Consider the following 20,289-nt stretch of genomic DNA (forward strand, 5'->3'; position numbering starts at 1 on the left):
GATACCATCCACTGAGTGGCCTGATCCGAAAAGCCAGCGACGTCCTTCAACCTGGTGGCCAATATATCGTGGTCCACCAGGTCGAATGCCGCGGATGGATCTAAAATCATGAGTAATGACACAAGCCCACTATCCATTCTTTCTAGTAGCTTGGACTTCAGGTCCAGGAAGGCTGTTTTGGTCCCATGTCCTGAACTCTGATTGGAATTGGTTCAGAATGGGGTGATTATTAATGTGCTGCGAGATCTGGTCATATGCCATCCTATCCAAGATTTTGAGGAGGAAGGGGGCGTGTTCATGATTGGCCTATAATTAGTTGGCATTGCGGGGCAGAGATGAGGCTTTCTTAGCAACGGTGTGACCCAGGTTTGTTTGAGCTCGGTGGGAACATGATTATCTCCAAAAGAGGCGTTACATTTTGTAAGCGCAGAAATTAGGATGTCCAGACATTCCTTAATAACCCATAGCCGAGCAAGGGTCTCTCTTATAGCTAGACGGTTTCAATGTTCTAATAACTTTGCCTAATTCATCCTCAGACATTGAGGCAAAGTGGTCCTGCTGCTGTGATTCTACCGTGCTGGACCTGCTCTGAGTTCATCTTCATGTTTAGAGAGTCTTTTTCTCCTCTATGTCTTTTTTAATATTAGCAAGTTTGTCAGATATTGCTTCTTGGTTTGAGGTGCACCAGGGCTCATTTTATTAAATCAAAAGTTCTTAGTTGGGGCCTTTAGGGGTTTACTGTTCTCTGAGAATTTTGAAGATTTCTTTAGTTTCTGAGGTGAACTTTGAAATTCTATCGTTGATCGTTTCTTTGTTTGCTTGCATAATTGCTGTCTTTAGAACCTTCACTGAAGGTCAGATGGCCTCTGACTTTTTCCTCCACAAATAGAACAGCTTTATTTGATCAACTTTGAGTTTTTGAATTTCAGCCGAGAACCACTTGTTGTCTTTGTGTCCTTCTTGGCAGTACTTCCTTTTCACTGGGGCTAATGATATGTTGGAATGTGCTAATAAACGACTGAGTCATCCCATTTAACGTAGCCGATTTCAAAATTTTAGATGACATGGCCAAGATACACCAGAGTGGGATTCCAACAGTGACTTTTGTCATTTTAAAACTACACAAATAACATTTCAATAACGTATTCCCCTTTTTATAAACCTTTGTCCTCACTCTACGCTGGCAATTCCCCTCTTATTGGTCTACTGCGCCAGCCCGCACCCACTGAATAGGGCCATGGACGGACTTTTAGAGCGGACCAACAAAACAGACCAAATCTGCCCATCTGGTACCACCCACCTAGAAGGAGGGGGCCATAAAATGGCCCCAGCAAGCATTCCCTTCCCTCTCTGTGGCCTCTGGAGGGCCACCACAATGTTTACTTAACATATTATGCCCGATTTCTTGACTTTAACAACCACTAACACCAATCTACTAGGCAACCCCTCTAACTAAATGAGAGCCATATACTGTATCCTAACTACAATCAAACACGTTCTATACATATGCATACTTGTAATGAAAAAACTTTAAAGTTCAGTTAAGTTGACCAGATTACTGCAACAAAACCCTTGAAAATCAGAGGATATGGGAAGTCATGACCGGCTTAAAGCGGCGCGCTCAATTGGATATCCCCCACGTTGCAGAGGCCATAAGCACATACATATTATAAAAGAAGGAATCACATACAAATTGGGATTATGTATGTGCTTATGCCCTTTGCAACTTGAATGCACAAAGTTAAGCAGGTCACAACTTCCCACATTCGCTGAATTTCAAGGGTTTTGTTATACCATCATTTTTTAATGTGCCAGTGGTCACGGCCTTCGGCTGTATATGTTCCTTCAATAGGTTTCTTTAACAACCACAAGGTGGCCACGGTCTTCGGCCATGGCCACTTTCCATGTCTTTTCGGGCCCACTAGCCAGGGTCTTTGGCCCTGGCTAGTAAGCATGGCCTTTGGCCAATGGCCACGGCCGGCACCTGCCCCTCCCTAACACCCCCAACCCCATTTTATTTTTGGCCCACTAGCCCTTTGGCCCCATCCACGTTTCCACCCCTCACCTTACTGTAGATGTCCAAATACTTTTCTTTACTTTTTCCCCATAACCACGGGTATAATAGTGATGTACTACAGATAGCCTTGGTTATCTGTTGGTGTCCGATAACTGTGGTTACCATGGAAAACTATGAAAAAAAATGTCCCTGCCTTCCCAGTCACTCACCACGTGCCCCTCCCCTCCTGGCATGTTCCTCCCCCAATCTCAGGTGTCCATCTCTAGCACTCTTCCATGCCCCCCAACCCTTGTCCCGTGTGGTGCACTTTCATTCCTGATCTTGTTTTCTTTTGTAGCCGTGGTTATTCTGCTGAATAACGGTGGCTCAGAGAACATGTTTGTGCTCTTTCATCCTCCAAAAGGCACATTTCTCGGCCCTTTTGTTTTTGAGTAGCCGCGGGTTTAACAGCAGTTATATTTTGCATCGAAAAAAAAGGCTGATTTTTCATTTCTGAAAAGTCTCTCTGCGGGAAAGTACCGTGGGAGGCAGAACTATAATTTGGGGGGTGGGGGATGCATGCACTTCCTTCTCCATATATATTTTAAAGAACTAAAAACTACTGCACGCAATAACCACAGAACCCCTCCCCCCAACCCCCTCCCTGCCCACAGTGTTAGGCAGAAACCTGTGCAGTTCCCTTAGGGACCACTGCAAAATGTTTAAGACTACAGGTGTTAGCAGTAAACCCAATTGGTAGCAGTCTGTACCACCCAGATTTACCTGGTAGCTGTGGCTGAGCACCCAGACTTCTCTCAAGAAGAGTTAGGCAGTATATAGAGTATACACAATAGGGCTAAAAATCGAGAAGTACAAGCAAACACTGACCAGAGCTTTGGTATAAAAGTATATAATTATTTATTTAAAAACACACTTGTAAAAATACACTGGCACTAATATGTCAAGCAAGTTCCAACACAGTCACTAGAAATATTTACACCTCCCTAATTAATTATTTGCCACGTCTAGGTTAATACACCACTTATTTAGCAAGACAGAGGTGAGCGCCTAACCATAAATGGCATTCCAATAATTATTTAAAAAGGGAGAGAAAAGGCAGAAATAGGAAAAACACACAATACCAACACTTTTAAAGAACCACAGCAAGTCAAGAAAGGCAGGGTCTACTGTAGAGCAAAAGGTTCATAGGCCAGGCCCACTCTTGGAGAGAGCAAGGCAGAATGTGCCCAAGATCACACAGTGGAAATGCACTAAAAGTCTTTGCAGGAAAGTCAAAGAGAGGTTGGATCAAGTTAGAAAGGTAATGTTAACAGGTCCGAGGTCACCCCAGGATAGAGAGTCAAGGATTTACGGGACACCGTGGACGGTCTGTTGCAAGGGAGACCAGGCGGAACACAGTACCTAAAATGGTGAGAAAGCTCCAGCGGGGGCAGTTGTTCCTGGCAGCGGGTGCAAGTCGGTGCTTCGTCCAGGGGAAGAGAAGATCTCGACGTGGAGGAAAGCTGGAGGTCGTTGCACTGCCAGGGAAGAAACCAGCCACGGAGTTTCCCGGTTAAAAGGTACTACCCTTTTATTTGCGGTAGTGGTGAAGCGTGGCTATTCGGCCGCCGGGGTGCTTGGCACGGGCGATTCGACCACGAGACGATCCAGGAAGGCAAAAAAGGCGAACTGGTTGGCCCCACCAGCTCAAAGGGAAGAAGACTCTCCAGGAAGAAGATCTTCTCTGTCGTCGGGAAAGTGGCGAGTTTCGTACAGCAGGGCTCCACCGGTGGTGTCGTCATTGTAGATGGCTCAGCTTCTCCCCTCTTCGGATTCTTTAGGTCCTGTGGCGACTTCTGAAGTTCCAGTCCCCAAAGCCCTGCTTTTATGCAGAAAACCCACATTCATCAGCCTAGCTGTCAATCAAACATGCTAAGTGGTGAGCTGGGTGGCTCACCACTGGGCCAATCACACAAGAGTGCGACTTGAGTTGCCAAGGCAACTCAGTCCAGGGTGCCTATTCCGCCCTCCCACACATCCTGAAGATCCAGACAGAGTGGCACCACTTTTGGAGGCTTCTGTGCAGAAGCCTACCAAAAGTGGAACAAAGGGCTCGACTTGGGTTAGGGTTTCAGAGGCGAACACAAACGCCATTTTAAAACCGAGTCCTGGCAAAAAGACCCAACCGGGCAATAAATATTAAATAACCCAGCGGTATCTTTAACATTGCACCAAAAAGTGGTGCGTTTAAAATGAATGGGAAAATCCCATAGGAAATATTGCGGTGGAATATTTTGCGTGGTAACCACTGCCACCAGCCAGAAACTCGACAAGGGGGGACTGGATAGTGCCCCCTTGAAAAACAGACCCAGGGGCAATCGAATTACCCCTACCAGTACTTCCACAATATGATGGTTTGTACTGGTTCTGTTCACAATTTAAGACTAGTAAAGTCAATGGTGACTTTACATGCCCTGGGAGACAGTAGTCAGTCCCAGGGTATGGAGTCTATGTTTGGGGGTCACTATGACACTCCTGTGATACTGCACGGAGGGTGCTGTGTAACACATTTACCAAAAACACATGAAGCCCTATGCAGTAAAAGACCCCATAGCCCATAAAACACATTACAAAGTCAAAGGACATTCTCAAATCATGTCTAAGAGTGTGAGAAAAAGAGTCTCACTCTTAGCAGGAGAAAAAAATAAACCCCAACCAAAAAACCAGCAAAGCTGCTGGGGGACTCACTAGGTTTGGGAAATTAGCCTTTACAGAGAATTCTCCCAAACACACGGAAATAGATCAAACAGTTCATGCCCAAGTTGTTCCGTACCTGGTCCAATTCCATCCAGCGGTTTTCGCCGTGCGCTCGAGCAAAAATTTGACTTTTTCCTCTAATGGGAAAATTAATGGGGACTAGGCTGAAACAGTGTAGCTTTTATTTTCTTAATAACTTCTTTATTTTGTAAGTGATCTTTCCCATATTTGCCAGTCTGAAAGGGCCCGTAAGTAATTAGTTTGCCATATTTCAGCCAAATCCTTCATACGAATCAAACATTATTAGCATTCATTCTTTGGGTTCCTATGGATGGTCATCCTCAACTTAACTATATTATGGCATCTGCCACATTAATATAACCACGAATAAACCTACACTCTGCAAATAAATACAGGTTAATACATGAAAACTATATACAGTTACCTGATTACATACAGTATTTACATGTGTGTAACTGCTGCAGTCAGTCACACCCTGCACAGCATCTTTTCGTTGCATGTTTGGTTATACTAGGGACAGGGCCTGCCCTCGGTTTCCTTGGGGCTGACCTGCCACTTGGGACCTGTCCACGTTCAGGCAGTGCCCCATACACATAGTGGGGCACAGCCTAGGCAATATATTGAATTTGGAGATATAATCGATACAAGATAAGAGTATATATATATATATATATATATATATATATATATATATATATATATACATACACATACATAAACACACACACAATTACATATATGACAATTTTGGATTGACATGTTGATATTTACACAGCTGTGTGTATTCTCATACAGAAAGAGAAAAAACTTTTGAGGCCTGCTGCTATTCTGTGTCCTTGCACGTTGGGCTTTTTAGCTCCCTGCTTTTAATCCATTTTAAATAGACTATTTGTGTTGATCGATTTAGTGTTTTATTTTATTACTCACATTGTGCTCTAGCTTGCCCTGCTAATTAATTACTTTATTAGTGTTCTATCCCCATTGTGTGTGTTTTTATTATCACAAGTTGCCAGGGATAACTCCTTCAGGACACCTCAATCCAAATAAGCCTTATATATTGAGGACAAGAAGAAACAACCCACAACAATGTTAAACTATTGGAACAATACAGCTTTTGAGTTATACAGAGGAACTCTCTACAGTAGAACAAGTACACCTATCCAGACATTGCCTCTAGTGCAATGGGAAAGATAACTTTGCCACAAATGCCTTGAAAAAGACCTTTGGCTTCATTACGAAGCATGCAGAGTATGGCGGGCCCGGTAATTGACCATTCAGAGTGGTGCCGGTGCATCTGACAAGCTGTGCTCGCGGATAGCACTCTGCCTGCCACGTCAGACCTGGCGGGCTGACAGGCGCCCGCGAGCACAGCTCGTAGTATGGCGGTCTGGGAACTATGGTCCCGGCATGCTTACCGGTACCGTAGTTTCCGGACCGCCATGCTTCTAATGAGGCCCCTTGTGTCGAAACACATGTTGGCTGTAATCAGAAGATATTTGGATTAGAATAAATCTGTTGTGGAATATAATTGTACAGACTCATCTGTAACACATATCAACAATTTGTTTTTAATGTTTGAGGGCAAGCGCAACTCGCCAGTATAACCGGCCAGCTGCTACTTAAGGAGACCTCATCTGGCTGCTCTCTTAGCTGCTGCTATTTTGTGTCCTTGCACGTTGGGCTTTTTAGCTCCCTGCATTTAATCCATTTTAATTGGACTATCGATTTTAGTTAGTGGTTATATTTTATTACTCACATTGTGCTTTGGCTTGCCCTGCTCATTAATTACTAAATTAGTGTGTTCGCCCCCATTCCGTGTGTTTTTACCATTTCAAATGCTGTGCTTCTATCTGAACTACAAGTCCCTTTGATTTTGTAGTTATTAGGCTGCATGACGATAGTCCCCAGGTGCGTTAGCTCCGGCGTGTTCGGGACTAGCCGGTTAGTGCCGGTTTCAGTCCAGAGTGTGTCTGCTGCGGCTCGCTCGCACTTGTCACCGGGAAACTCCCAGGTAACTTTACACGCTATTCATTTTCCAATGCAGGCTACTCATAATACCATAGTTGTTCCTCGTAATACAGCCATGGGCTTTATGCCTACACGCTGCAATACCGATCCCCCCCCTCTCCTAGGCCCCAGAAACCGGACGTGTTTTGACGCTCCTGCTCAGGCACTATATGAAGCAGAGTTTTCTCTACCTCTCCCTGTCCATGATGATCTTCCTGAGGCGGTCTTCTCTTACCCTCGAATCCCATATAAAGGTAGTTGAGAAATCAACTTATCCCCATTCAAATAGAGACATCTTAAGGCATGATTTAGCCATTAGTCATGCTGCAAGTTCTAATCCAAGCACAATTTCCCAATCTATGCAAACAGAGTCCAGAAATCTCCAGACTCCCTCTCCATAATGACTCGAAAAATTATTAATTTAAAACAGAGATTCTATCCTTCAAGACACTGCTACGAGCTTCTCTTTGTTGAATACTTGTTTAATGATGAGGCAAGGAGTAGAAATCCACAATCTCCTTATCGAGTCCATCTAGGATTTCATTGCAATAACAGAGTCTTGGCTTACCGACTCCACACCCTCTTCTGCCTCTTTGGCTGTTCCCTCCGAGTTTTCCATTTTTAGATCCGATTGCCCAGATCGGCGAGGTGGAGGGGTAGCCATTATTATTAACAAATGCTTTGATTCTCATGTCAACCCCCAATCTGTCTCCAAGTGGCTGTGAAAGTTTGGTAGCCAAGATAAAGCTAAATGAAAATATCTCTCTTACTCTCTTGGTAATCTATCGCCTGCCGAGACACTCATTTTTTTGAGGAACAACTTATCAACCTACTCAATAGCATTACCAAGGCCAATATTCCTGTGATTGTTCTTGGTGATTTTAACTACTGGGCTAATGATCCCCAAGACAAACAAGCAGTCTTCTTGTAGTACTGAATGCTATTGGTTTTACTCAGCAAATATCGTCCTCTACTTGTGCAGATGTACATGGTCTTGATACATTACATATCTGAAATTGACATTGGTATTAGCCAATGTCCGTGCTCAGATAGTTTTTTGCACCCTTCTTCAGGTGGGTAACCCCATGCAACCCAGCTTTGGTCCAAAACAGTGCAAAATGGCAAGAAACCTGAAGAATGTCACGCCACAGACGTTGTCAGCCGAACTGCCAGGCTTATTCCAATGGATTTCTTTAATGACCCCAATAGTCTTGCTCTACATCTTACCTCAGTTATTAAAGATATTGTGGAGGATCTTGCAACAAAAATTAAATGAGTAAAAGTTAAATCTTACAAGAACACCTGGTTGGACGACACAATCGTCACATTTCGGCATATGAAACAAAGCTGAAAGGGATTGACGCTAGCATCCCCCTCCCCTCTTGCTCTCCCACTATAAAACAAACTGTAAAAAACTTGAAACAGGCCATTGGTGATGTAAAATCATATAGCTTCAACCATCAGATTTCTTCTGCTAAATCCAACACAAGTGAGCTTTTTCTAATTCTCAAACAGTTTGAGGGTAAATCTTCCCCTAAAACAACATTCCCCAAAGACGCTGCGGGTGTCAGACAATTCATGATGAGTTCAATCACAACATTTCTGGCCATCAACAAACCATAGTGACTTAGCAAAATCGACTCCCTAAGTTCATGGAAAATTCACCAACTTCCATTAATTCTTTATCATTGTAGGATGTTCTAACCCACCCTGCAACATCACTGAGCATTGTTTGCATCAGAATCATCAGAAATGGCCACCGGAAAGCATGGTGTTCACTAAAAATCACCCAGAAGTGTGCAGGAGAACCTGAAAAATAGGCCGCCAATCCACTTTTGCCCTTGTCAGTGGTAACACAGAAGACCACTGCCAAAACCCATCATTTGGCTGCCCACAGAGCAAAATCATTGCAAGGGAAACACAGAGCTGCTTTAAAAATCCATTTTTCCTTGGCTGTGAAAAGTGCAAAAATCATGGTTCTGAAACAACACAAGAGATACAACTTTCTTGTTGGATGTGAAACATCACTGTATATAAAGAATTCACCTGAGCACAATGTTAGCAGAAACATATTTTATCAGAACAAAATCCACATTTAAAGATGCTTGCTTGAAAGAAATGTGTCAAAAATGGGCGCAATACCGTTACTCGCCTCTGTCAGAAGCTGGAGATCTCTAAACCTGTCATTTTAAAGTTGTACATTGAATCAAAATATGCCAAAGAAGAGACTTCCTATCAAAAGCAAGATGGGTTGCTATAATTCAATCCCTATATTTTAAGAAGGCTGAAATTAAGAGATTTGTGGATATTTGTTAAAAATGTAATTTGTATTTTAGGACAAAACTGTTAAGCTTGGGTTTCAAAGTGAGTAAAGCCAGCTACACTGGGCCAAAGACATTCCACACCCTTTTACCCAACAAAGGAATCATTCCCCCTGCTCTCTGCTAAGAAACTGGCAGACTGATGTGAAAGGAACTGGGAGGGGGACTTTGGCCTGTTGTTCTGCTAGCAGACAAAAGGACTCCCTTGAACTGAATGGAAATGCTAATTCGGGTGTGAACAGAAACCAGCCCTGGCAGGAAGACAAGCCCATGTGACTCTCTAGCCCAGCCAAGACCTTGGAGGCGGAGACAAACCATTGTGTGTATTCAGAGAGCACAGAAAATATTGTTTTGGAAAAGACTTATAAAAAATTATACCGCACTGGCAAAAATATGGAATTTAGAGATTATTAAAATGAAAAGATTGCTCACAAGTAGAAACTACTCAGGAATTTTTGCGATGTTCAGAGACTGAACTATCAGAATGTGGACTTTGTAGCAGTTGTGATTATGTTAAAAATATGAACATTTACAGGAATATGTCCAGAGGGTATGTGCATGCATGGGGAAACATTTGTATAGATTTAACATTGAGAACCCAACCAAAAGCGTAAAAAATGGTCATTTGGGAACCAAAACTCTTATGAAGATGAGATTTGAACAGAGATGTGCCTTAATTAATCTATGATGTGTAGATGTAATATTAACAAGTTGGGGATATTGGAAATATGATTTTTATGCAAAATAGATTTTCTGGTTAGACACAAAGGGGAGTTTTTTTCTCTGGTCCATAAACACAGTGTCACTCTGACACATCAGGACACACTGTTTCCTTCTCAAATCAGGGGAGAGGGAATTCTCTGAACTATCAGATTCTTAGATGGTTGGGCATAGCATAATCAGCCTCCCCACCCCTTTGCAAAATGGATAAATAGGGACTGCTAAGGACAGGCAAGACACACATTCACCCATCACTGATCAACTGGCGAAGCACTCTGAAGGAAGATCCAGACTCCAGAACCCATATCCAGACTCCAGACCCCTGAAGCAGAGGCCCAACCCAAAAAGCTGAACCCTTCTCAGCGGGCCTTTAAAATCTTGCAACCTGATTTAACCCCTAAACTTCCAAGGGGCCTAACTGATCCAACAGCCTGGCTGAGCTGTTTTGCTGCTTCTGGCCAAGAACCCTTGCTAGAACCCCGAGATCCAGATCAGTAGAGCAGAGCTGTACCCAGAACCAACCCGTCAGATTCAGTCCAAGAGGCTGTGCAGACTAGAGTGCCTTGCTGAGAGCAGAACCAAGCGCCTGAGACCTGTCCGGTGGCGAGTGAAGTCCAGTCCAAACCTTTGACCAGATCTTGACGGGCATATTCCATTCCAAACCATAGTTGTGAGTATTTAGCATAGAACTGTCCATAGCAAATCTCTTAGTTTATAGTAATCCTATCCAACCCATTCCAACATATCCAGATTGCATTGTAGAATCTCTTGTGTCCATCCTGAATCCTTCTCTAATCCATATAATTCTGTGTTAATGGTAGTAATAATCATCTTGTCGCTAATATATTTGCTGGAGAAAGGCAAGCGTCTCGTGCAGATAGAAACCATCCGGAGGTGCCTCTGGATCGGTGGCTGTGCTGTCCTTGTAGTTTGCAGCTCCATAGACTCTCGTGTTAAGAAATGTTTGTTCCTAATCTTCCAAAGCGCATCTTTCATTTTGAAATGTTGACTCTTGAGAAAATCTACCTTTACTAAAACCTCTGTAACTTCTGAACCGTACGTGCTAGGAACGAAATGTAAATGTAATTTTGAAGCTAACATCCTCAGCATTCCTACTCCTTATAGTTTTTCCGTAATCGCATTTTCGCGCACTGAAAAGTTGTCGCGAATTTGCACTTGGCTCAATTTCACTCCATATAAAAATAGCTATTTCGTGATTCAGTGAGACCAGGGGGAATTCATAGAGAGGGGTGTGATATAAGGGTACATCATCCAGAAATAAAAGAACCTTTGACATAAAACTATATAAATAAGGGTTTCAATTGGGCATCCCATACCAGGCATTGACTTAGGTGGAGTGCTGTGTTGAAACCACTTACATCATCCTTCTCTAACAAGGAACGTGTACACTCCTCATTTGAGTTTAAACTTTGTTCAGAGGCTCAGATTTGTGAAATTGTTGCAGGAATGAAACCTACCTCATGCCACAGGGACAACGGTCCTGGCATTTTTAAGGCCTGTGTGCATATTCTTCCTGCATGGGTGACCAAACTTGTTAATCTTCTTTTACTGAAGCAGACATACCTTTGGTTCTCAAGGAGGCCTGGATCCCACCATAGCAAAACATTATCGTCCCATAACAAATGTCCCTTTTTTAACTAAGATTCTGGACCATGTTGCTTATGTACAGCTTCAGGAATTTATAGAGCAACAATACACTCAATCACCGACAATCAGGTTTTAGACCCAGGCATAGTACGGAGACTCTGATGCTGGACTTGAAATCCAATCTTGTCAGCATCATAGATAAAGGCCAGCCTGCCCTCCTTATACTGCTCGACCTTTTGGCTGCCTTTGACTTAACTGACCATTCCTTGCTGGTGGCTAGGTTAGGCGAGCAGTCATATTGTTCCAGTTTAGCTTCCCAGTGGATTTCGTCTTTCTTCGGAATGCCAGGGTAGCTTTGGACAATGCGAGTCCAACTCCCACATTGGTTACCTGTGGGGTTCCTCAGGGATCTTATATATCCCCCACATTGTTCAATATTTATATTATGCCCCTCCTTGCTCTTCTAGATGACCTGGGTGTCCAGTACACTAAAATGCAGATGACACCCACTATCTGGATGTTATAGGCAGGATGTGGATGCAATCAATTCAATTCATGAGTCCATTCATGAATGGATGATTACAAATTACCGGGCATTGAATGCCGAGAAAACAACTTCTGATTACTGCGGCAGGTCAGAACGTGGGCTAGATTACAACCGTTTTTTTATTGCAGGAAATAAAATTAAAGTTACCAAGAAGGTTAAGACCTTGGGTGGCATTTTGTACTCCTGACTTTCCAATAAGCCTCAGGTCGCCCATGTTCGAACTTCATGTGGTTATGTCACTAAATTGTTCAACTATATTCGCCCCTATATTTCACCAAAACAAATCCAGATCCTTATTAGCCACCGCTTTGATTAACTTGCGCCTAGACTATTGTAACAGACTCCTATTAGGTAACTCGAAAGCTAATATTCGGGCACTTCAATGGTGCTCTTCGTGCAGTTCATGGCCTGTCTAGGAGAGACCAGGTCAAGGAAGCCAGGAGGGAACTCCACTGGCTTCCGATTAAACACTGCGTCACACACAAACTACTATCACTTACCTTCAAGCGTTGTAACGGTGATGCCTGCAGGATCTGGCAGATCGCCTGAAGTCTCTTCCACCAGGTCGTTCTTTACGATCCTATGCCCCTCTCTAACTAGTTCAACCGAGGTACAAGCTTACAAGCTTCTGAGGCACTATGTTTCATGTTCAAGCCCCCTCTGCCTGGAACAAGCTCCCGCTGGATTTCAAATGGGCAAAACTACTACCTTAGCTCAGACTAATTGTTTTGTTCTACATCATTTTCTGTACCCATCATTTTGTTTGTTGTCCGTTTAGTCTGTGTTTTGTGTGCGCTCTGAGGCCTACGGGTATGTAGTACGTTACAACATTTTTTTAAAAGCGGTTGTGACATCTCACTTGTAGTTGCCGGCTTACAACTGAGCATTTAACCCACATAAAACATATTGAGATATATAGTGAATATATCATCATTCAGCCCAAAAATTTTGAGATATGACTTTTGGTCCACATCACCCAGCCCTAGCACACCCACAACACTGCTGCTACCTCAGGGCCCGGGGAAGGCTCCCAGACGTGCAGTGCCCTGTACACCACATGGTGCACCCCTTTCACTGCAACACAGCCCACATACTTTGTATTTACTGGTGGCACTGCCAACCACGTTTCTTTTCGCAGTGGCCTCTACCTAGGTGGGCCTGCTGCACTCACCATCCCACCCACTCACTAGATCTTTCTTCTTGTAGCATCCCTTTGCCATGGGGATGTTGCCTTCACCGGCGCGTCTTGACCCCCCCCCTCATTGAAGTTCAGTGGGTGGGGCCTGCCCACTATCATCACACAAAAGGGACACAGACCCATCTGGCCCTAGACAGGCATACAGGGGGTATGACTGCATGACCAGCTGCACCACGCAAGTAGCTCGTTGGCTCTAATCATCTTCCAGCCAATCCCACAAATGCGGGCCAGGTTTTCATCATACGAGTCACTTTGTATATTTAGGTATCAAGGTAGTCAGCAAACAGAAAGGGTTGCCCGATCTGAACCTCGGTTCTTGCCTGCCCACTTGGTGGCCAAGTAGAAATCTTGGTCAAAATCGCCCATTTCCCTATACGGTTGTAAATATGTGGTGTTTAAATGCAAAAAAAGGAATTGTCAAGTACTCACCAATTTCGGCTTTAATTGTGCTGGGTCTCAGATCCATTAAGGTGCACCCTTGCTCGTGTCGGGGGGCCTGCGGGTCTCCTTGACTAATTTCTATGAAATGTACCCTGCCTCCCCGTCCAGTCATGTAGTTCTCCATTTGTCTCAATTTGTATGTGTGCCTTGCTCTTTGTGTCTTACTATCCATTGTATCACTTTCCATATGTCTCTCTCTCCCTACTTACCCCGGCTCCAATTATATCGTCATCCTCCATCACGCAGTATACGTTCCTTTTTATCTGAGGCTGGTCCATGGGACACTGGCACACTGAAAACTGTCATTCCAACCAACGGTTCAGTAGACTGGTTTACTTGTAAGTGATTCACTTGAAATTTGATTCAGTCAGACGTCAATCAATCACATGCTGTTTGCCTTGTTTTGGCACCAATATTGGAATGCAGAGTTGGCAGACTTTGAAGGAAACGAGGGTCAGAAAGACAATTAATACTTTAATGAATAACTTTGATCTATGGTCTATGTTGACTAGACCTGGCTGACCTTCAAAGCTGTGGCCGGACAGAACAGGACACAGAGTTAAATGGCGCCTGGGTTTTGCTGTCAACAATGGCCCTGCAATTACTAACATAAATCATTTATTTGTTAGCATCTGCATTCATATGCATACCTTTTTAAGAAATTGAAATTGTGATGTGGGGTTAGAACTTGAATGCCAGGGGAGTGATTTGAAGGGGGGGGGGCTAGAGACAGCTCATTCTCATAGCAGTCCTTAAGTGTGTGGTTTCAGACGTAAAGAAGAGAGTTAACCGTGTGTAACATTGAAGCTGTACTAGACTACTCTCATTGGATAAGCGTTCCGTGGTTCGTTGTGTAAAGGAGTTAGATGTCCTGACACAAGTATGTTTGCCCCTCCCCCCAGTCTCTGAATTTAGTGCCTATCCTAAGATTTGAAGGATTAACACCCCCACCGAACTGTTAGCAGGGACATCATTTAGGGGTCGCCAGAGGTCACAACTGGGATCTCTGAGGTCTTCCTTGCGACCTCTGTAAAAAAAATTTAAAAAGTTAAAACTTTTTTTTTTAAATGCACACTTCTGGGCTGTGGCCACCACCATGTGGCTCTTTAGTTCTGGAGTGGGTGGCTTTCTTTTTTAGGCCCCTTAAAAAAAAAGAAGAAAATAAGAACAGGAGTGTCACAAATCTAACACTTTCAGCACTGACCCTAAATAAGAAAGAATAGGAATACCAAATAATATGTCTTTCTGGAATTCTATACAATAATTGCTAGTCTCCTTAAAGGTGTATTTCATGCACACTTCAGGGGGTGAGTCACTGATTTAGTCTGATCTTAAACGCCTCAACTCAGCCTTTCATCCTTCTGAGGGCGATAAATGAGTACCAACACATGTTGGGTGATATTGGGTGCATATTTTTTTCTATATAAAGCACTTAAGCGTAAGTGCTATATAATAACACATCAGTATCATTTGGTCTTGGACGTCTGCTTGCATTCACAGTAATTTGGAAATATGGGCCTATTCACACTGATCTTAACGATACATTTGGCGATCCATTCTTGTATGAAATGTACATCACATTATAGTGATAACAACCATATTTATTATAGTGTATACAATACAATGCCACTTCCTGTTTAGTCAACGGGTGAAAGGTCGTGTTTCATCGCTTCTGCAATATCACTTGGGGGTGGGGTCAAATGACATCACTTCCGGTGATGTCGTCAAGGGTCGTGTGATGTCACTTCCGCTACCCCTGGCATTTTGGTGAAATGACGTCCCTGACTGTTAGCCTAGGACCTAGGTACACCCCTGGTTGGCACACATGGAATGCAGTTCGGCTATGGTATGAGATAGCCCAAGAATGCAGCTGATCTTTCTTGATCTTTCTTGCATATTTCATGCATGAGATGCATAAACAGGATGCATATTTTCGGAGGCTTTAGCCCGAAAAGGATGTGTAAAGTGTTTCTGGAAAAACGAGTGTTGACCTCCAATATTTCAAGTGCCATTTTGCACGGCAGCCACTCGATCTATGAGCGTGTAATAGTTATCATCACCTTTCACCTACATTGCTTTGCATAACTCCGCGTAATCAGTCCTCCACTGACCAAAGTTTATTTCATGAACCAATGCACCCTACGATATTGCGAAATACTGCACAGGGAGATCGACATTAAAAAAAACTGTTGAAATGTACACACTGTGTGGTATGACAAAGTGGAAGCTGTCACTAAACTCTGACTCGACAATGCCACAGTTCCTCGTTACCCATGTATATATTTATTACAGAAAATCACATAACCCATGTATGCTCCTCAACTAGGACAAGGGCATGTGTTTTGAGACCACTATGGCGGTGAACTGTCGCAACTTAAAGAAACCCAATAATAATATACGTATATTCTTGGGAAACAACTTATTTCAGCACCATTAGTATGACATTTTTTTTTTAGGTAAAACATAAATACACATCCCACAGTTATTCTGCACACTATACAAAGGCATTTCAAAAGGTAATTCTTACCTGGGTAAACTTTTCTGGTAATGCATAGTGGGAACAATGCTCCTGCACAAGTACTCTGGGTCTGCCCTGCTGCTGCATCTCCTGCGGGGGCACAGTTTAGGGGCTGATGGAGTCCGGGACAGCAGGAGGAGGGAGGGACTTTTATTTAGTGATGTTACAAGCAACAACTTAGCCATGATTGCCTAGCAGAAAACAAAACAAGCGCTAAGTACGAATCAAGTACTCTGTGTACAATCCTTATGTAGAAGCAGCACTGTGACCCTCTTTCCTTCCTCCTTCCCCCAGCACTGAGCAACCTTCGACATAAAGGTAGGACTACAGCCCCGATGTGTGTGTCCTTATCCTGGAGTGTTCTCTCCTCTGAATCAAAGACAGTAGCAATCGACAGAGAAAAAGGACAGAGTCTGTCAACGTACTCGTTAAAGTTTCAGACAGACAGCCTTTCGAAAATCTGGAGGCCATTTCGAACTGAAGAATGTTCCGATGAATCAAGCAAAAAACACAAAAAAATACAGTGAAAGAGTTACAAAATATACACTTTTAGATTATTAATTTTCAATAACAGGAATTAAGTAGCGTAGTGAAAATTATACATGTTGGGTGTCATATAAATATTTAATTTTCTTTTTACAAGATGAGAAAAATGTCCTCAACATTTTTTTTAAACGAAGTAAAAATAAGTACATGTCATTGTTGTGGGGGCCGGTCTGGCCACTTGAGCCGGCCCTGTTGGTGCTATGGGACCAAAGCACCTTGGAGGACCAATGCCTCAGGGGGTTGTCAGGGAACACCATAATTGACAACCCTGCAGATTTAGGCAGTAGGCTACTGCTTCTTACAGTGGCAGATTTGGGTGGCAGATCCTACTGCTTTTTACTGTGGATTTTTACTGTGGCAGTTGATTTATGTGACTCTAAGTCAGGCTGCAGGACAAAGCATGCAACACATTAATTTATCTGTGCAGTGCGATAGTAGGTGGTTACTTTGATTGGGCTCAGACCAATCCCATAGCTCTCAACTCACACGCTTTTGGCGGGTGTCACCCGCCTTCTAAACAGCTGACTCACCCGCCAAGCCTCCTGCATGCCCATTCATTTCAATGGGCCTCTCACCCGCCAAAAATAAAATCGGGTGTTTTCACCCGCCTTTGTGACACAAATGGTTGAGAGCTATGCAATCCATTACCCTTAGGTGAACCACCAGTGAAGGCAAGTGGCAGAACACCATTGTGATGTTCGCTGCCGCCGGTGATGCGGGCGGCAGCAGTGTTCAGGAGCGGGCCTCGGCGGAGACCTGCTCTGGTGCAGGGGAGCGTCGCAGGACACAGGACAGAAAGAAAGACACGACCACTTGCTGAGGCGCATAAACCCGGACTGGCGCGCTGACGTCAGTTCCGGTGATTCCTTTATTTTCTTATGGTCACGTGCCCAGGACTAACGGGTCACGTGACACCACATTCCTCCCCAACTTGGAGGTGTTTAACCAACTGTTTAACATAAAGTGATTTTAGCAAGATATTATTTGCTCCACTGTCTCAGAGTCTGTCTTGGCGGGGTTTTCTGTATATTCCGTCCACCACGTATTCTTGAAGACGGGACGACGGTCTGGGTCTTTCTCTTAGAAGGTACCGAGTGCTGCTTCTCTCCGGTGTGTCTGTTCTCGGGTCTGCAGGCATGGCTGGGTCCTCTTGCTGGAGCGGTGTTCCGGAGGTGGGTGTTATGGCGCGAGCTCTTGACAGTGTTTGGCTCTGGTGCTGTTGCCTCGCTCCTTGGAGATACTAGTTGCTCTTCCCACAATTCAGCTGGTACTCTCCTGAAATGCGACACGTTTCTTGTCACGGTCTCGCTTCCTCGTGTGGCAGTGACCATGCTGTGGTTCGTTGCGCTGACTGTCCACGGTTGCGGCTCGAAGTTAAGGGACATCTTCTTGGGTGTTTCTCGGTTTCTGACAATTACTGTGTCACCTGGTCTTAGTTCTCTGTGGCGGGCTCGCCGGGCAATGCTTTCTTGTTCGTTCCGCCTCAGTCGCATTTCTTCTATGGCTGGGATGTCCGGTTCGGGGGCTACCCATCAAGGGTGTATGGGGAGCTCTGCCTGTATCGGTACTCCGAGCATGAGGGCGGCAGGGCTGACCCCGGTGGATGAATAAGGGGTTTGCCTGTGTGTTCTTAGGAATCGATAGACAGCTTTCAGCCATGGGTGTCCTTTTCCTTTGGCGATGCAAATGATTTTGTTCAGCGACCCCATAAATCTTTCTGCGTCGCCATTCGCTTGGGGCCATCTGGGAGTGATGCACTGGTGCTTGACGTTTACTTCTTTGAAGAATTTACGCAGTTCTTGGCTGGTGAATGATGGGCCGTTGTCGCTCTTCACCTTTCTCAGAATTCCGTGTGTCGCGAATATCTTCTCCAGCGTGAGGATCGTGGTCTCTGCGTTTGTGGATGCGACGTGCTTTACCTCAGGATATCTGCTGAACTCGTCAATCACTACGAGTAGGTATCCTTCGCCTGCGATAGTGCAGTGATCCATGCTAACTGCATCCCACCGCTTGCTGCTTCTCGGAGCGCTGCTGATTGGTTGCAGGTTCTCCCGTCTCCTGGAGGCTTGGCACGCGGCACATGATTCCACCAGCTCCATTACCCTTTGTTGCATATTGGGCATCCACATTCTAGATTTGAGGTATGCAGTGGTCTTGATGATGCCTTGGTGGCCGCTGTGGGCTAGCCGTAGGGCTCTCTCCTCTAATGACTCGGGTAGCACGATGCAGTGGCCCTTGAGGCGTACTCCTTCGGGAGCAACAGAGATTTCGTGTCGTATCCCGAACAGTGCCCGGAGTTTGGTTTGGGCTGATGTGGTGCATTGAGCCATGGATGTGAGGTAGGTCTTCCAGTTGCCTGATTAGATGGCAGTTGTAGTGTGTTGCAGGATAGTGTCTGCTTCTGTCTCACCGGCTATTTCCTGTATGGTGAGTGCGCGTGGTCGGGCGCAGGCGACCACGTGGCATACGTGTTCGTCCGTTTCTTTCGAGTGATGTTGTTCTCCCCTGGTGGCAGGTCTCGGGTGGCGGGACAAGTAGTCTGCTGGGTTGTCTGTCCCTGGGCGGTAGTCGACCTCTATGTTATAGGGCTGTAGCTGCAGCATCCATTTCTCAATGCATGCTGGGGAATGGGGAGCAGAGCCTCGGAATATAGGGACCAATGGCTTATGATCGGACTAGACTTTTGCTTGTTTTCCGAGCTGGTATACTTTGAAGTGACGACATCCCCACAGGTTGGCAAGGGCTTCCTTCTCAATGTGAGCATAGTTTTGCTCTGGTTTGGTGAGTGCCCGACTGGCAAACGCAATAGGGAACACGTTACCCTCGTTGTCCGTTTGAGTTAGGACAGCTCCTAGGCCTAAGGGGCTGGCATCTACTAGTAGTTCAGTGTGCCTGTCTACGTTGAAGAAGGCCATGGTTGTGAACGCTGACAATGTGTCCTTGATCTGCTGGAAAGCTTGTTGGTGGATCGATGTCCACTCCCATTTCTGGTCCTTTTTGGTCAGTTCACGTAGTGGGCTTGCGATGTTAGCAAGGTCTGGAATGAAGCGCGCACAGTATGTCGCCATCCCCATAAAATTTCTCACCTCCATGGCTGATTGAGGTGCTTTGGTGTTCTTAATGTCGTCTACCTTTGATGGATCAGGGGATACGCCTTTGGCACTGAAGATATATCCAAAGAAACATAGTTCTTCTTTCGCGAATTCACATTTCTCTGCATTCAGCGTCAGGCCTGCTGTTTCTAGCCTGCTCAAGACTGCTGCTAGGCGTTTTTGGTGCTCTTTCTCGTTTGAGGCGTACACGAGAATGTCGTCGCTGATATTCGTGGTGACATCTAGGCCCGTGATGAACTTGCGGATTTCGTGCTGGAAAACCTCGGCAGCTGACGATATTCCAAAGTTAAGTCACTTGTACCTCATTAGCCCAAGGTGAGATGAGAATGTGGTGATGTACCTTGAGTCTCTGGCCAGTTTGAGCTGGTGATAGCCCGATCTTAGGTCTAGTTTGCTGAAGATTGTTGCTCCAGTGAGATCTACAATGAGCTCGTCTATCGTTGGGGTGATGTGGCGTTCTCTTCTGATCGCCGCGTTGGGGAGCCTCATATCTATG

General features: G+C 44.7%; 1 protein-coding gene across 1 annotated transcript in view; it reads right to left on the reverse strand.

Annotated features, from left to right (window-relative positions):
• LOC138546897 (carnitine O-palmitoyltransferase 2, mitochondrial-like) overlaps positions 1–16,455 on the reverse strand; it is a 135,740-nt gene extending 119,285 nt beyond the window's left edge. Inside the window, exon 1 of the mRNA XM_069642172.1 lies at positions 16,144–16,455. Coding sequence (XP_069498273.1) covers positions 16,144–16,319 — 176 coding nt within the window. The 5' untranslated portion in view covers positions 16,320–16,455. The remainder of the gene's footprint in view (positions 1–16,143) is intronic.
• Between the last annotated feature and the right edge of the window lie 3,834 nt (positions 16,456–20,289).

Source organism: Ambystoma mexicanum, chromosome 1q (assembly GCF_040938575.1).
Source record: "Ambystoma mexicanum isolate Mex_15411 chromosome 1q, UKY_AmexF1_1, whole genome shotgun sequence".
NCBI classification, from domain to species: domain Eukaryota; kingdom Metazoa; phylum Chordata; class Amphibia; order Caudata; family Ambystomatidae; genus Ambystoma; species Ambystoma mexicanum.